Here is a 17,546-nt window from a genome sequence, read left to right as displayed (position 1 = left end):
CCAACATAAATTCTAGGTGAATCTTTGATGTATTTTTGGTAAAAGCCTGTTTTTTCAGGAAAGTTACAGTGGGTAGAGTAGGGATAAATTTTACTAAGGAATAGCAATGCTTGATGTCACTCAAGTAAAAGTACAGTTAAAGTACTCAAAAGTACATTTTTGCCAAACTGTTAAAGAAAATTTAACAGAGTATAAATAGTTACTACCTATCTATGATGATATACATAAGCGAAAAGCAAAATTAGGTTTTGGGGCTCCCTTTGGTTTTGGCCGATTTCCTTAATTCTGGAGGATTGGTGATTGCCCGATGTTTACATGTGAAACCCATCTTATCCGCTACTCTTATCTTCGTCAGCAAAGGTTTAAAAATAATTTTCTGTCCTCTTCTGCTCTGCAGTGAGAGGTGTGACCTACAGACTGACCCACCAGGTCAGGTTTGCACGTTTACAGTTAACAATATTCACTCCACTGTTGCCAACTCAGTAATTTTCTTGTTACATTTAGCGACATTTCAGACAAAACAAAATTCATATCAACCTGCACCTCAAATTCTCCACTCTTTTTTCTTGCAATTTTACAAAGCAGATTTAATTATAAATTTCACTCCCTCATCTCTACAAGAAATAAAATTGTGATTTGTTAGAAAATACATTTGATTTAATGTAATATGCAGTTTTAGTGCTGTCAAATCTTGATCCAGAAGTTTTTATTTCAGACATTGCTACTCATTTGTGGTTCAAATTATTCTGACTCCAATTTTTACAATAGCTTTGGAAAAATCTTTTTATTTCAGGCTCATCAACACTTTTACTGACATACATTTCTATTTGGACTAAAAAATTTTTTTTTTAAGTACTTACAATATAAGAAAGCATTGACAGTTACAGTTAAACACAGAAAATGGTTAAAGAACACCTGTGTTTTTCTATTTCCACAGAAAATGCAAATTTTTCACAACAGCTGGTATCATGACTGGTCAGCGCAGAACCAGTATTAGTATGACTTTAACTGGTCCCACGAGCCAACAGAATATGCATTTTATAAGCATAAAGGAATAATCTGTTCTCATATTCCTTTAAGAGAGTACCACCAACATCCACCAAATGGCTTCAAATAGGAATAAAAACAAGACCTAGAAGTGAAACATTAAAGCAGCATTTTAGAAACTAACTCTAAAACTAATAATCTACAATGTGTTCTCCTGTCATCTTGCTAGTAACATTTTTACAGATTTTCAGGAAAAAACAGAAATACTGCATTGTAGCACTTCAAGCTTTGACCCATTGTGCTACAAATAACTGGAATATGGATTTATTTGCCAAGTACGGTGGCCAGGAGGGCCATTCTGATATACATGCCGTTCTCAGCTTGACGGAAATATGCAGCCCTGGGGTCTGTATCCACCTCCGGACTGACGAGACAAAAGGAAAAATTAAGTTACTCTGGAAAGTTTTTGCTTTTTGAATGAGTTTTGCTGCACAATAAAAATAGGAACTCACCTGATTTCGTTGACCCTGGGCAGTGGATGCATCACCACCATTTTCTTTTTGGCAACAGTCATGATGTGAGGAGTGAGGATGAACTGACCAAAACACTAATAAAAACAAAAAAAATTAAGGATCTTCATAACTGGACTGGAACGATTAATCATGATGAATCAATATTAAAATAATCAACTAATTTAACAGTAGATTATCCGCTTACCGGAGTTTAGAGACATAAAAAAGCCATTTGGTGAAAAAAAAAACACATTCCCATAGCCAAATGTTCTCAGGCGGTTTAGTTTTAGCTTCAATTAATTCAGATTTACTAACCACATGCTATGTTATTGCTCACCAGGCAATATAATGTTACTTAATGGATTATCTAAATAATCCATTAATCGTTAGAATAATTGGTAGATTAATCGATTTCTACAATACTCACTAGTCGCAGCTCTACTTCATTTCATTCTCTGAATGTTTAAAACTAAAACCCAACTTACAGCTTTGTACTCATCCTCAGATCCAAATCTCTCCTTCTGGATTCTCGTCATGTACAGGACGTCCGTCTCAGGCAGAGCTTCCTCAATGCTGTCAAACTCTTCCTGTTAAAAAAGTCAAATTAATCAGTTTAGTATGCTGGAAGCCATTTTTACACTCTGGGTTCATCTGTGCACTGCAAAAACACAAAATCTTAAAGTATTTTTGGTCTATTCTCTAGTGCAAATACATTAGTTTCATCTTTTTTCATGTGTACTAACTTACAAGTAACTTTCAGCAAGAAATAAGAACTAGTTTTACTTCAATGATTCCTTAATATTACTGAAAAAGTTATAGTGACAAGTGAAAAACTCTGCAAGACATTTTCTCATATAATAAGTTAGAAATGTCTTCCTCCACTGACCAATTGTTTCACTAAGAAAGAAATCATAAATTACAGATGTTCAAACTATGGCTGTAACATGAAATTCAATTAGTTTTAGATTTTTTTTCCCTCTCTAAAAAATTATTTCACATATTTTCAGAGGGGAAATTTATATGGAAAGCTTATTTACTGTGGTTATGTAATATCTTGGTATTTTTTTCTCCTTTGCCCACTTAAAGAATTATGATGTTCACCTGCTTGATGCCCTTCGAAGCCACGTAGCTGATGATCTCTGCAGGCATGTGGAGGTTTTTAGGCGCTACGTAGCGCAGAGTGATGCGGTACTGAGTCAGCAGCTTGGCCAGAGAGTGAACAGTGCGGCCATGTTTCAGGTCTCCAACCATCGTGATCTAGCAGAAACACAAACTGTAAGTGTTGTGCTCCTGATCCAGATCACGATCTGAGTTTCCCAGGTTTTACCGTCATCCCGTTGACCGTCCCAAGTTCCTCCCTGATGGTGAAGACGTCCAGCAGGGCCTGGGTGGGATGTTCCCCGACGCCGTCGCCGGCGTTTATCACTGGTTTACGGCAGTGACGGGATGCACTCTGCAGATAAAACATAATGTTAAAATACTAGACTGGTTCACAAATCATGCAGCTAGAATGTGACCTGCAGAGTACTGGTCAAGTTTTCTGTCTAACACTATTTGTGTTTTGCTGTAAAATGAGTGCTGCTTGTTTTAAGTTTTAGGCACAGCAAGCAAATGCCACCTAAATCTGATTCCTTTTTTTTTTTTTTGGCCCGTATTCGACGTTTTCACTGCAATCTTTTCACCCCTCTCTTCCAAAAAATGAATTTTGTGCTACTTCCCATATGTGGCATCAAGAAGACATTCACACAGCCCTGTTCAGTGGCTTTAATCAAAGTTTAGTTCGTTTGCCTGGAAAGTCTGACTTGTTTGTGGAAGTGTGAATGTGCAATCAAACTCTGGTGCAGATCAAAAAAGTAAATTCTGGTCTGCCTACAAACCTCGGTTTCAGAGACTACTCCAAAAGCAGGAAAAGGACTATACCGCCGGGCATTCTGGGTAAATTCAATCCAAACAAATGGAAAAGAATTGGCTTGTGGCATTTTACCAAAGACAAAACAGAAATCTTACTACCGCTACTAAAATCTGACACTGCGAGCTTCACAAAATCTGTTTCCATTTGGTGAAGGAGAAAATTGCGCTCAGTGTCTTCTTCAGAGATCTTTGTATTGTTTCCTTCAGAAGTTCTTGATGCAGCGCCCCTACAGGTGAGAAGGGGAACAGGTTGCTCAAAGGATTTAGTTGGTTTGACACGGTGCAGCGTGAAAGAGAATTGCACCAGCTGAAAATCTAGCAATTGTTGTATCTTTGGTCCCCGGTCAAACAGAGTCTACTGGTTCTCTTAACAGGTGTATCAACACCCTAAATCAGATACGAATCCGATACAAATTTTCTAAGCATTTGTTGCATTTAAACATTTAGAACAAAAATCAGTTTGTATGTCTGGCAGGCTTGGGAATATATCAGGATCAGAATGACAAACGTATCTCTACTGTTCTTTCAGATTGACCTAAACTATAAAACTTCAAAAATCGAAGCATGAACCTCTAATCTAAAGATTTAAAAGCAAATTAATGAGAAACAGGCAGTGATCTGTCAAAGCAACTGCAGGTTATGTTTCGTCGATGGGCGGTCATCTGCCCTTGGCTTCGAGATGACAGATTGCAAGAATTGAGTTACCATGCTATTGTCAAAAAGAAAAACGCACAAAGCCAAAGACAATAGCTTTTCAGCAGTTCTATGTTAAACTCCTTGGTACAAATGAACAAATGTCAGTGCAAACAACTGCAGGTAATGTTAGCATTTAAAAATTTAAGAGCAAAGCACTCAGCCAAAGCTTCTTCCACTCAAATCTTTGATTAAAAAACTCCTTACCGCCTGGATGGAGAAGACTTCCTATCCACACCGATCCACTGAACTAAAGTAAGAAAATAAAACCTAAGAAACTAACTGATTGGGGAAGTTACGTTTTTCAGAAATGACAAAAATGAGCAGACTTTTAAAAAGGAGAGAGGTGTGATTCCAGTTTATGGAAATTTTTATTTTTTATTTTCACCTGTAGTTTCAACTACATGCAACAGTCCTTTACAAAATTTTAATTATTCCTTTAAATTGAAAATATAAACAAAATATGTTCTTAAATGTTCAGGATCCATGTGGGTAAACTCGTTTCTCTGGTCTTAATTTTTAAAATAGGAATAAAGTTACACTCAATGATTATAAAACGTAATTTAAAACCTTGAAGTTTTCTTGCCTGAAGTTTTTAAGAATGTGTGTTGATCCAGAAACCCACCTCCACAGCTCCGGGAGTCGGGTGTCGGAGCACCAGGACGTCGGCGTAGCAGCTCATGGTCTGAACAGAGTCTGCCAGCGACTCTCCCTTCTGGGAGGAAGACGTGGAATCGCTGAAATGCACGACGGAGCCGCCCAGACGCTGCATGGCTGCTGCAAAGGAGCTGCTGGTTCGAGTGCTAACCTCGTAGAACATGGACGCCATGACTTTACCCTGACAGGACAGGGTAGAACAACAATTAGACAGAAAATATAAATGTTAAAGGTCGCCGATAGTCCTTCTTTGGACATGTTAGAATCGGTCTAAACTATTAAATTCTTTTGCACAAAATCATTTTAAGATAATGAGATTTTAGTCTTGAGTTCCCATCTTGAGTTGTTTGATCTGTCTCTCAAGCTGCTGCTGGCCTCACCCCCAAACTCAACGTTTAAAATCACATGTGAAAATGGCTGCTAACAGATGTGCAATTATACAACTGTACATCTTTGAAAAGCAGACGTGGAGCCCCCTGCATAATCAACAAGAACACAGCAAGTGGTTTCTGTGTCACCAACAAAACTACCGACTTTTCCATCAGTCATTATACAGCACATGCAAATGTGATTCTATATCTTATTTATTTCATATTTAACTTATGGAACAATTTGCCATTACATATCAGAAGTGTCCACTTCCAAAACTATTAACATTTTTATTCTTTGGCTTTTAACACATGTCGAGACCAAAAAACACTAATTTATGGCAAGAAAACGACTGGGTGTTTTTTTCATGCTTGGGCTGTTTGTAGAAGCACAAATAGAAGTTCAGAAACATGAACATGTGAATTTTGCATAACACGTCCTAAGATCAGTTACCTTCAATATTTCCAGGCTTCGCTCTTTCTGAACCAACAACCGCAAAGTGTGAGCAACGTTAAAAAGGTGGGACATCTGAAGGAGAGAAAAAAAAAAAAAAAAAAAGCAAAAAATAAAACTTGATTGTGATTTGACAGAACCACAGCCATATTTATGTCCTGCATGAGTTTTCGTCATGGAGGTACCTGCTCTTTGCTGAACTGGCTGACAGTCAGGATGTGCTGGCCCACTAGAGGGTGAAGAAGGGGAGACATCTGGAAGTGGGGTACCTGGGAGGGAGTAATCTGTTTGGACTCGGACAGAGGGGAGAGCAGCCTGGACAGAGGCGGAGGATGACTGTAGGCGTCACCAGAACCGGAAGGCGGGAACATGGTCAGGTCTACAGGAATCAGAAAAACACAAGCAGCGGAACAACTCACAATAACTGGATTCCCATTAACATTTGACATCGGGACATCAGAAAAGGTTGATGGAAATGGAAACATGTGAAATAACCTCCTCAATTTTACAAAAACATTTTTACATCATGAGTTAACAATTATTCGATTACTAAATTAGTTGATTTCAATAATTGCTTGAGTTGGGTTTTTTGCTTTTACAAATAAAGAGTAGATGAATCTCCATCCGGTGTTTAGCCTGTCGCAATAATCAATCAATCAATTGCATGATAAATTAAAACAAGCTTGCATGACTGTTTATTTTTCCCACGTCTCTCTTTCCACCAGACTGAGACAAAAATCTTCAGTTTGGTGCTTTGGTCTCACTTATCTTTATTTCTGAAGGGCAAATATGTTTACAGACTTCAGTATCCATTTTATTTGTCTTTTCCGTTTGTTTTGGATATTTAAAATGTCCTCTAGTTCAAGTGATAGAGGTCTGCTAAAAATTAAAGCTTATTGGAATTAGAATGAACATACTGACAGATCTATTGACAGAAGGTTTGACCACGTTGAGGCATGATGGGTAATATCGTACCTGGTGGCAGTCCAGGATCAGAGGAACGGTGGAGTCTTGGCGGCAGAAGGAAACGGGACTCTCCCGGAGCGCGTCTGGGACTTGGAGGTCTGGTCCGGACGTGTCCTTCACGAGGAGGAGTCGGACGCGGTCGCTCCGGAGACTGATGGAACAGGAAACAAACTTTCTGAATAAACAATCTCAAGATACTTCCTTTTTTTTTTACGGTTTCAGGTTGAATACCAGTGGGACGTCTTTAACTGGTTCAGCTGACTGTATGGAAGCAGCGGGCCAGGTCTTCACATCCTCACCGTAACCAGGAGGCACCAGAACCTGAAGAGGACAGATATTCTACTTTAAACTCAATAAAACATTCATAAAACAGACGATGTGGAGCAAGAAGCCGACCTGTCCGTCGATGTAGGCCACCTCTCCTCGCAGGACAACCCGGAGAACTTTACCCTTCACCTTCAGGCCTTGGAACGGCGTCCACTTGGACTTGGTAAACTGCATCGACTGAGGAATAACCCACTCTTGCTCCAAATCAACCTGAAAAAACAAGAAAAATAGTTAAAGTAGAATTACTTCAGATTATTATTATTTATTTCAGTCAGTTTTTAACCTTTTAATACACAATAAGAACAAAATGACAAAAGCATTCAACTTGCACGTATCTGTTTTTCTTTCCAAGAGAAAACTAATAAAGAAATAAGAAATGTTTAAATTTCTGTTAATGGCAAGAACACAAAGTGTGTACTGAAAAAAGTGTTTGTTATACATAACAAACACTTATATCAAAATCAAAATCAAAAACACTTAGATCAAAATCAAACTAACAGAATTTTTCCTGTATATTTTATCCCCAAGTAATTCCAGTTGAGACTGTCGACAAACACGTAAAAGAATATAAACAATCATAATCAAAACATATTGTATTTGTTTAGCAAATATTTTTTAGATTTTTTTTTTATTTTACGAATGAAAAACAGTTTCAACTCCTTACAAATTATTCCACACCTGAAAAACTTAAAACAATTTTAATATTCACCCAAAGATTCAGCTTTCTTTTTTTTTTTTTTAACAAACCCTTTTCTCAATTCAGCTTTTTATTTAATTTTGAACCATTTCTGTCTAAAAGTTGGAAGGAGATTATGAGAAAAAATTATGTACATAGTCAATGCAGTCAAAGGCATAATGTTTTATAATTGTAAGAAATATTTCATTGGTTGGATGAAAATCTGATTAAGTTATAATTTGGATAATTTTCTCTTGATGCATGTAGACAGGTTTATTTTTATGTTTCCCCAGATCTCCACACAGCAATTCATGTATGGAAATATTAACAGCAGAATTTATAGAGTGATTTTATTTTTTTTTTTTTTTGGAAAATATTTTTATTATTAATATGAGCAGTCCAATGCAATTTGTAGTCGAGCATAACCCCACAAAAAAAAAAATTAAATCTGATTTTATACACTTAATCTGTTTCAATACATTTTATCATGAGCAACTTATCTTTTACTTATTAAAATTTTATCTTGCCACAATTTAGTAATTATTTTTGTCACATTATTTCTTTAATACGTGTAATTCTCCTTCTTTTACAGTTCCTATGGGAATCTTCATGATTCCTGGTAAAATAAAGAAAAAAGTCCCAGCCTTAATGACGTACCTCTACGTAGGTGTTTTCCTGAACAGGCAGGTTGAAAATCTTGCGGGGGTTGTCATAGAGACGTCGGATGATGTCATCTAGAGTGAGGCGGCCATCGCTGACGGCGGTCAGTAGCAGTGGCAGCATCGTTTCCAGGCCGGGGTAACCGGGAGGAGGACGCTCAGCGCTCTTCTCTTCCACAGAGTGAGGAGCTGTCGACCAACGGAAATAAAACTAAAGGTGAGCTGTTGTGCTTCCTTAAACAGGTTAGGGTAGGTCTCTACAAAATATGTTCATTTTATATTTTGGTTCATTAATTGATACCTACTGATACCCTCATTGAACAGACGGAGAAAACAGTAAAACTAATCCCAGCAATACGATTGCTATGAGCGATTTTAAGCAGCATTGACTGGAATTTATGGTAAAAACAATCAATCAAAATTCTTATAAAAAATTAATGGCAATAAATGGTAAACGATACAATAAATGCCCACCCCCAGCGCTTGGGCTGATTTTAGAGGCAGTTAAGACCAAAATGGAAGAATAAAAATGTGCAAAATGTGAATTTTGCAGAATAGATCCCCTTTAAAATAATATTTTCTTTGTGAAACAGCCTAAGATTGGCGCTCACTAACCGTGATCCGTAGCGAAGCAGTCTATAACGTCCAGGTTTTCCCACAGCGCCTCCATGTCCTCGCGGGCTCCCAGCATCGGTCGGACCTGCGCCCGCCCCTCTCCGATCTCCGTCACATTTTCCTCGCACAGGAACAGGTGATGGGGGGCCACTTCACACGTCACCTGGATGCCCTTCTGCTTAGCGGCTCGGATGACCAGGATCTACAAAACAACTCATCAATGATGGAAAATCTATAGATGTTTGGTCTGCATCATCCAGCTGAATATGAACGGTGACTCACCTCCTCCTTTTTGGCCACGTGGCAGATGTGGACGGGACGCTGGTAGAGCTGCGCCACCATCAGGATGGCAGCAACAGTTTGCTTCTCAGCATGAGCGACGATGGGCATCTGCTTGGGCCAGTTCTCAAAGTGCTGCAAAGAATGATCAAGTTACTATTTTAATTTCAGTTCTTATAAAAATGCTGCTTATCAAATATGACTTTGAAGAAATTTGATTTTATAACTTAGCGCCTTGAAATTGGGCCTTTGTCTCTTTAAAACTCCTGCTCTTTCATAAAATCTGACTTCAGGAAGTCATGACAACACAGCTCTTCTAATAACCCATCATAAACGTTTTTACCAGCGTTTCACTGATAAGTAGCTCCTATAATGAGCTCAGCAGAAGTGCAGTTCCACCAGATGTTTGCTGATTGCTGCAGACTAGTCTGAAGGAGCTGAGTGAGGGAGTCACACGGAAGAGATGCTCTGTGAGGCGGAAGCTAGAAAAACGTTTTTGATCAAGAAATAACATTATAACATAATGTAAGGCTAAAAAAACAATATTTAACATAATACTTCCCCTTTAAGAAAAGAAAGCAAAAAATGTGCCTTTAAAGAATTTTAAAGGTTCAAAATAAAATAATTAAATTTTTTTGCAAAATACTTAAAATAACTTGGGAAAATAACTGGAAAAGAAATGTATATAGTTTGCATCTTTTCAAAAACAAATTCTGTGTATGGAAACCAAAACTAAGGTTTCATGTTTTCATTTACTAAAATGCAGATGTTTTTCTTTTTTTTCTTTTAAGAAGCAAATAAAGTTTTGAGATGCATTACTTCTCTTAAAATGATACTTCTCATAGGGACTGTTTTACTTAATAAAAATTTAAAGATGATCTTTTATATAAATTCTACGTACAAAATGTGAAAAAAACTCATTTTTTGAACAGTCACTGGTGCAGGGCTTTGAGTTGAAAACATCTGCACTTTTTGGATAACATGATTTGATTTAACCAACCTCCATCCACAGAGAGACGTTGTCCATCTTGAGGGTGGAGTATGTGTCGTTCAGGTACATCTTCAGACCTGCAGTCTGGGCAGCGACGGATGGCAGGGTGGCAGCGTTGTCTGAAGCAGCGCCAACATACAGGGCGTAGTCACAGCGGCAGCCCGCTTTGGCAAGCTGATGACACATTACACATTTAACGCCATATCTGATCAAATACTCCTGGTTTTGGTTTTACAAAAGACTTTTTACAGATGTTTATCTAGAATTTCTACTTCCAATGATTTTTGTCTGGAGGCGTACCTTCTGTGCCAGCGCCAGGGTGCTGGCATCTGTGATGGCAGGCGACGTGTTGGGCATGGCACACACCAGAGTGACGCCTCCTGCTAGAGCGGCGGCCGTGCCGGAGGAGAAATCCTCCTTATGGGTGGCACCGGGTTCCCGGAGGTGTACATGGACATCGATTAGCCCTGGAGATCAACAACAGGCCAATTTAACCGCAACACAGTGGTCATTTTAAGCTGAGTTAATAAGCTAACAGGTAAGAAAATTATTTCCAGAGAAAATGTATTCATATTAGAGCTGGGCGATAAATCAATTTAATCAATTAATTGTATTTGCTGTCTATAAGATTTACATTTTTTAAAATCTGGATTTGTTTTCTACCAATGTGCTCAAGGTTGTATATATACTATCTATTAACTGTGGAGTTTATGACAAACTGGAGTGAAAATGTCAGTAGTTGTTTTTTTCAGGCAGACAACTTTTACTTCAATGTGTTAAACTGCAGTTAAAATAATATTGTTTTTTCTCTCTTTGGGTTAAATTTAAACTTTCAGGTATAGTCATTAGTGGCATTCAAACAAACCCTGAAATTCTGATGCACAGAATGAAATGTACAAACAGTAGAAGCACAGATTATTTGCATCATTGGTCATTATAATTACAAAATATTATTAATGTACTAAATAATATGCATACACTAGGCACATTTGATGATTATGAAATACATTCAGCAAGCACCTTTAAAAGCAAGTACTTACTTTTACTCAAGTAAAACTGTTAATGTGGTACTTTTACTAGAATACTTTTTTGTCTATTTGTAGTGTTTGTAGTACCCAGAAGGTTTTGCAACACACAATAATAATATTATTTTGACATTTTCAAGTAAAATATTGGAAATGGCATAATAATTCAAGAACACATTCTCAAAGATCAACAAACTTTAAGTTCTAAAAGAATTAACAATGGAAGTGGAAGAAATGTTATTAATTCAGAAAATAAATAAAACAACAAAAACACCAAAGTAAATGAATTCTGAAGTTTCTGGTAACAAAAATGTCTTTAAAAAAGGGGGCTAATTGAGACCAAAGTACCAGCCTGAAAACTGTTTTCTGAATCTTTTTCTACCAAAAACTGAATGAAAAAAGAAAAACAATAAATCTTTCAAATGTAAATTATTGAGTTAATTTTAATTAATCGTGTGATTAATAGATTTATTGCTTATTGTTAGGCGACAGGCCAACAGTGTTTAGTATTTCTCCTTCACCGGAAGTGCCTGAGTTGCCTTTAAACACCTCAGTCCACAGATCAATGTGGAGATACAGAGCAAAACATTGAAGCTCCACTTTATACAAAACACAACAGAAATATTTAAATGTGAAAAGGAAGGTTTTAAAAGCATAATGGATTGACTTTAAAAGGAGACAACAAAATTTATGGATAGTCCTTTTAAATCAGCTAAGACAGAGAACAAAAAAATATTAAACACTTTTTATATTCACACTGCAGACAATAATGAGGGTATTTAGTAATAACTCACCCGGCAGACGGACGAGTGTTTGGGAAGTCATGCAGTCAACGTGAGTTTTCACAGGCGGCGATCGACCGATCTGACGCAGAGCCTGCAAACAAATCCACCATGTGAATATTTTCAGATCCTGCCCAGCAGGTTTTACAAGAATTGCCTGGAAGGTGTCAGGTTACCTGAACAAAAAGCTTGGTGCATTTGATGTCAATGATGAGCGGGACAGAGTAGTCCACGGCCATCCGCCTGGTCCGGTAACCCTTGGTGACGAAGGAGGACAGGCGTCGGCCGCCGCTGTTCCTCATGGAGAGGTTGATGACCAATTCGAAGTGGTTCTCCTCCAGGTAGTTCATGATGCTGCGCTGTCGCTCTTTAGTGGGGCCTTCGCTCTCATCTTCCTCAAACGGCCAATCCACCGCAGTCACCTGGAGAGGAGGTCACACAGACTGACGGTGAGTCTAGTAAACAATTATTCTGACAATTAATTGGATGAAAACATACTGGCACATTCTTCAGATTTTTCTTTTAACCACTGAAGCCTTTTTATACCTTAGATTTAAAAATACAAGCGCAAAATAATTTGCTTCCTTTTTTTAAATAAGAAAATAAACATTTTATTGCCTAAAACGCAATAATATAACATTACCTTGGTGAAAGCTTGATCATTTGTAGCAAAGGATGCATCTGCAGCTAAAAATATATTTGTTGTTGATTGTTTTTTGGATTATGAGAGGAAAGGAAAAGTTGATTAATAGATTTTTTAACCAAGTGAAGCTAAAACTGCAAGTTGAGGACTTCAGGGTAGAACTAGACGCAATAGGGAATAAACCAATAAATCACATGATAAATTAAAACAAGCTCAATAATTTCCATTTGTGTCATTTATCAGTTTTCTCTTTTCTTTCTTTCTACCAAAAACTGGATGATGAAAGTCTCCAGTCTGGTGCTCTGGTCTCAACTAGCCCCTTTTTTGAAGGACATTTTTGTTTACAGAAACTTCACAATTTATTTTATTTGTCGTTTTTGTTTTATTTATTTTGAGTATTATAAAATGTCTTCCAGTTCCAGTGTTAAACGTTGATTAGAATTTAAATTTATTCATCTCAGTACCGGTCCGTCGTGGTGAAGAGAGAGCTGAGCCAAAAAGCGAAGCTCTTGATTTACCGGTCGATCTACGTTCCCACCCTCATCTATGGTCATGAGCTTTGGGTCATGACCGAAAGAACGAGATCCCGGATACAAGCGGCCGAAATGGGTTTTCTCCGCAGGGTGGCTGGGCTCTCCTTTAGAGATAGGGTGAGAAGCTCAGTCATCCGGGAGGGACTCAGAGTAGAGCCACTGCTCCTTCACATCGAGAGGGGCCAGTTGAGGTGGCTCGGGCATCTGGTCAGGATGCCTCCTGGACTCCCTGTTGAGGTGATCCGGGCACGTCCCACCGGGAGGAGGCCCCGGGGAAGACCCAGGACACGCTGGAGGGACGATGTCTCTCGGCTGGCCTGGGAACGCCTTGGGATTCATCCGGAGGAGCTGGTGGAAGTGGCTGGGGAGAGGGAAGTCTGGGCCTCCCTTCTGAAACTGCTACCCCCGCGACCCGACCCCGGATAAGCGGAAGAAGATGGATGGATGGATGGATGGCATCTCTGAGAATGTGTCTTTGCATTATTATGCCATTACCATTATATTACTTGAAAAAGGCCTCAAAACAATATTAGCGTTTATTGCAATAATGTCAGGGACAATTAATCATTCAGAAAAATCTGTATATATTTTTTAAAGTTTTGGTTTAATTACCGTCATCAGTGTATTATTCTTTTAGCAAATGGCCTTTTTAGAGTCTGAATTTCCAGTTTTTTAATTTATCGCTTCAGCATATGCACCTATATATGAAAAAGTTCCTGTTCATTAAACAGTGCAACACTGCCACCTGCTGATTTAAACCTACATATGCAGTGTTGTATTTTCAATCTCAGTTTTAGACTCTTTAGAAAATGCTGACATACAAATTTTACTTCATAAATTGTATGAAACATCAAGTTATTTATTCCATCTACACATCAATCACTTTCTAGGTTATTTTTGACCATTTTTTTAATCAGAATAAATATGCATATATCTGTTTAATTGCTCTGTTGTGCATTTGTCAGAGAGCGTGTGTTTAGCTGCAGTTTTTTGTTAGTTATTTTTAACTGCTTCAGCTGTTGTATTGAAGAAAAACAGATTTTGAGAGTCCTACCTTGACTCCATGTTCTGTGTAGAAGTCGGCAGTTCCCAGACTGGCATACAGGTCATAACCCAGAGACTCCAGAGCCTTCACAGTGGGCAGCAGCTCGCTCTTGTTCTATCGCCACACAATTCAAGAATCAATAAAAGGAAGGAAATCTCACACCATTCAAGTCTTAACTCCAACACTAAACTATTCTATTACTGGTAAAACATTTTACTTTAGCTTTATTTACAGTTTTATCTGCATGTTATACGACAGATTTGTTCACATAATGGTTCACTTTCACAAAAATATCTGATAAAGTAAAAGAATGTTAAATACCTTGTAGCTGCCGATGGAGAGCAGGATGTTCTTCTTGGGGATCTTGAATCCTGTGGAGAGCATGGCTTTGAGGTACGCCTCGTATCTGTTCTCCCCAAAGCAGGCAACTTCCCCGGTGCTGGTCATCTCCACCCCGAGCACCACATCGGCCCCGGCGAGGCGAGAGAAGGAGAACTGGGGAACCTGGAGAATGGAAGACACACGGTTATCGTTTTAACAGGTGAAGGAGAAGAGAAGCATGTCTGGTTTGAGTTGATTTACCTTAACTCCCACGATCCCCTTTCCACGCATTAGACCGACTGGCTCCACTTCGACTCCCATGATGACCTGAGTTGCCAGGGCAACAAGGTCCACTCCTAGCGTCTTCGATACGAAAGGGAAGGAGCGGGAAACTCGAACGTTGCATTCGATCACCTTCAGCAGGTCGTCCTTTAGAGAAGGGATAGTTAATATTGTTAAATAATCTATGTTGTATGATTAAAGTAATCAATGGTAGTATTCAAAATAAAAAAAATTGAATAATTTTCTTAATTAAGTACTTATAAAAGCTGATAATGTCAATTAAACTGTCAAAGGCTGCAGATTAAACAAAAATAAAAAATTTTTAACTCAAAATATTAAGATAGTTTCTCTCAAACAGAACTTTGTGTGTCAGTCAAAGTTTGTGCTAGATGGATATTTCACTTAGAATGTTTTTAGACAGTTCATCGTTTTGATGGATTACAATTCGCATCAAAACGATGTGAATCTTGTCTGAATTAAGATCACTTGGTTTTAACTGCACAGAGAACAAAAACAAAACAAAACAAAAAGGTTTCTCATCCAAAGAAGGTGAGACCTTGCAGGATCAGAAAATCCCTCGCTCAGATTCCTGCCAACTTCAATTGGAGAAATGTTCCCTGATTTCAAAACTTTGCCAGACGTGCTGCTTGAAATTCCAGTCTCCAGTACAGCAGCAGAGTGCGGATTGATAAATAGCTGCTTTGGTTCATGTTGCTCTTAAATTAAGAAATATCAACCATGCTACTGAAAATCTACCAGTGAAGAAACAAAAAATCATGATTAAGATTTAAAGCCCAAATCTGGCTCACCTTGGCGATCAGCTGCAGGTTAAAAGGTCCAGTGACCTGCAGCTCCTGGCCGATGGCGTGAACGATCATCATGATCCTTTCGATGGTTTTCTGATTGAGATCCTGCGGAGGCGTCACCAGGGTGGCATCTCCGGAGTGCACACCGGCGTTCTCCACGTGTTCAGAAATCGCAATGGCCGTCACTACCCCGTCACAGGCAACTGCGTCCACATCTATCTCCTGGTAAACACCAAAAAAAAAAAAGAATTTCATAGCCATAAACTGAGGCAATGTTTTTCACAAGTGTGTAATTATCGTGTAGTTTATCATTTATCATGATAAATTATACTAATTGTAATTTATTATTGTCACAATAAATTCCAATTACTGATGTTTAAAACTTTCCAAAACTGTCCATTGTCGAAATTGATAGTTTTCCTATTTTCTTCACTGTTTGTTCAATGAAAATGTCAACACCAATACTGAACACACTGTGTGCAGTTAAGCAGTGAAAATCACACTTCTTTATATCACTGTTGTTCTAAAGAAACACATTATGATAGAGATATAATTTCTGTTTCCATTACAAATGTGCACAAAACTTTGTCAATATTCTGCTAATGTTTACATTAAGCCAATTTATTTTTGAAATGTCAAAATGCGCAACGGAGACACAGCTAGAGTCATAAAGTTAAAACTTATCATTATCACAATGGTACATCAAAATAATGTGATAAAACTTTAAGTTCATATTGCCCGGCTGTGGCTTTAACTCACCTTTGCTTCCTGAATGAATTTAGAGATGACGACAGGATGTTCTTTGGATACCGCCACGGCGCTGCTCAGGTATTTCTCAAGGTCGCTGTCGCTGTATGCCACATTCATGGCTGCACCACTGAGAACATAGGAGGGTCGGACCAGGCAGGGATAACCCACCGTCTCACAAAACTTCACAGCAGACTGCAGGAGGAAGGAAAGAAGAATTAAAAAACCGAGCAAGATATTGACGTGATCGTCTCTCCGGCTTGCCGTACCTCGGTGTCTGAAAGCTCCTTCCACTGAGGCTGGCTGATCCCGATGGTGTCCAGCATTCTGGAGAACTTGAATCTGTTCTCTGCGCTATCAATGAACTCGGGTGACGTTCCCAGGATGCGGCACTGCTGGCGGTGCAGCGACATGGCGATGTTGTTGGGCAGCTGACCCCCCATGGAGAGGATGACCCCCTCTGGGTTTTCACTCTCGTAGATATCCATCACTACCTAAACAAAGTAAAAAAACTTCCTAATATCTCAGAGTTTCTTTTAGAGAGCTGCTTCAACAGGCGACTCACCTCAAAGGAGATTTCATCAAAGTAAAGTCGGTCACACATGTCGTAGTCCGTACTGACCGTCTCAGGGTTGTAGTTCACCATGATGGTCTTATAACCCATCTGTAAATACATTCACAACTTAATAACTTGAATTCAGTTGAATTTGTTTTTAAACTACCTGGTGGGAAATTCTCTTGTATTTCTGAGGATGAAAGTAATTAAAAAGCTGCTCGGGTTTAGAAAAACTGAAGTTGTGAAATGAGGATATTACTTTGGTAACATCTTGCGGTTTACCTCTCTTAACATGTTTAAAGTAATGGAATCTAACATGACAGACTTGCAAGAGCATTACACATACGTTCGCTGCAGACTTTTTATTTGTAGTTTTTGTTTCATTTCGCATTTGTCTCACGGGAAAAAACAAATCCGCAAATCAGAAAACGTTTTACAAATTTAATCATTCTAAACTCCAGCTTAAAAATTATTCAACTGGGGGAAAAGCCAGTTCCTGTTTGCTTGCCCACGCAAACATTTCATAGAGGAAAGTAAAAAAAATAAAAATAAATAAAAAGTTTTTTGAAGTTACATATTTAGTCAAATCCAATAAAAAAAGCAGGAAATGTGCCGTATTGTTTGTGATGTTGTTGATCGTTATCTTCTTGTCAACACGCCTCTTGCTCAGCTTATTGTCTGTCAATAAATTCATCCGATTTTTCAACCTTA

General features: G+C 38.4%; 1 protein-coding gene across 1 annotated transcript in view; it reads right to left on the bottom strand.

Annotated features, from left to right (window-relative positions):
* Positions 1 to 762: 762 nt before the first annotated feature.
* Positions 763 to 17,546, bottom strand: part of cad (carbamoyl-phosphate synthetase 2, aspartate transcarbamylase, and dihydroorotase) — a 28,368-nt gene continuing 11,584 nt past the window's right edge. The window contains exons 20-44 of the mRNA XM_044106408.1: positions 16,845 to 16,943; positions 16,549 to 16,773; positions 16,292 to 16,474; positions 15,536 to 15,754; positions 14,706 to 14,873; positions 14,445 to 14,627; positions 14,133 to 14,237; positions 12,079 to 12,324; positions 11,915 to 11,996; positions 10,396 to 10,562; positions 10,105 to 10,269; positions 9,108 to 9,239; positions 8,826 to 9,027; positions 8,209 to 8,399; positions 6,945 to 7,085; positions 6,780 to 6,869; positions 6,558 to 6,699; positions 5,768 to 5,961; positions 5,583 to 5,657; positions 4,729 to 4,941; positions 2,827 to 2,952; positions 2,601 to 2,756; positions 1,985 to 2,086; positions 1,500 to 1,594; positions 763 to 1,411 (exon numbers count right to left, since the gene is read on the bottom strand). Of these exons, the coding sequence (XP_043962343.1) occupies positions 1,312 to 1,411; positions 1,500 to 1,594; positions 1,985 to 2,086; positions 2,601 to 2,756; positions 2,827 to 2,952; positions 4,729 to 4,941; positions 5,583 to 5,657; positions 5,768 to 5,961; positions 6,558 to 6,699; positions 6,780 to 6,869; positions 6,945 to 7,085; positions 8,209 to 8,399; positions 8,826 to 9,027; positions 9,108 to 9,239; positions 10,105 to 10,269; positions 10,396 to 10,562; positions 11,915 to 11,996; positions 12,079 to 12,324; positions 14,133 to 14,237; positions 14,445 to 14,627; positions 14,706 to 14,873; positions 15,536 to 15,754; positions 16,292 to 16,474; positions 16,549 to 16,773; positions 16,845 to 16,943 (3,801 nt within the window). The 3' untranslated portion in view covers positions 763 to 1,311. The remainder of the gene's footprint in view (positions 1,412 to 1,499; positions 1,595 to 1,984; positions 2,087 to 2,600; positions 2,757 to 2,826; positions 2,953 to 4,728; positions 4,942 to 5,582; positions 5,658 to 5,767; positions 5,962 to 6,557; positions 6,700 to 6,779; positions 6,870 to 6,944; positions 7,086 to 8,208; positions 8,400 to 8,825; positions 9,028 to 9,107; positions 9,240 to 10,104; positions 10,270 to 10,395; positions 10,563 to 11,914; positions 11,997 to 12,078; positions 12,325 to 14,132; positions 14,238 to 14,444; positions 14,628 to 14,705; positions 14,874 to 15,535; positions 15,755 to 16,291; positions 16,475 to 16,548; positions 16,774 to 16,844; positions 16,944 to 17,546) is intronic.

The sequence above is a fragment of the Gambusia affinis genome, linkage group LG22 (genome assembly GCF_019740435.1).
Source record: "Gambusia affinis linkage group LG22, SWU_Gaff_1.0, whole genome shotgun sequence".
In the NCBI taxonomy this organism is placed as follows: Eukaryota; Metazoa; Chordata; class Actinopteri; order Cyprinodontiformes; family Poeciliidae; genus Gambusia; species Gambusia affinis.
Note: the sequence above shows the minus strand (reverse complement) of the source record. Positions and strands in the feature narration are given on the sequence as shown.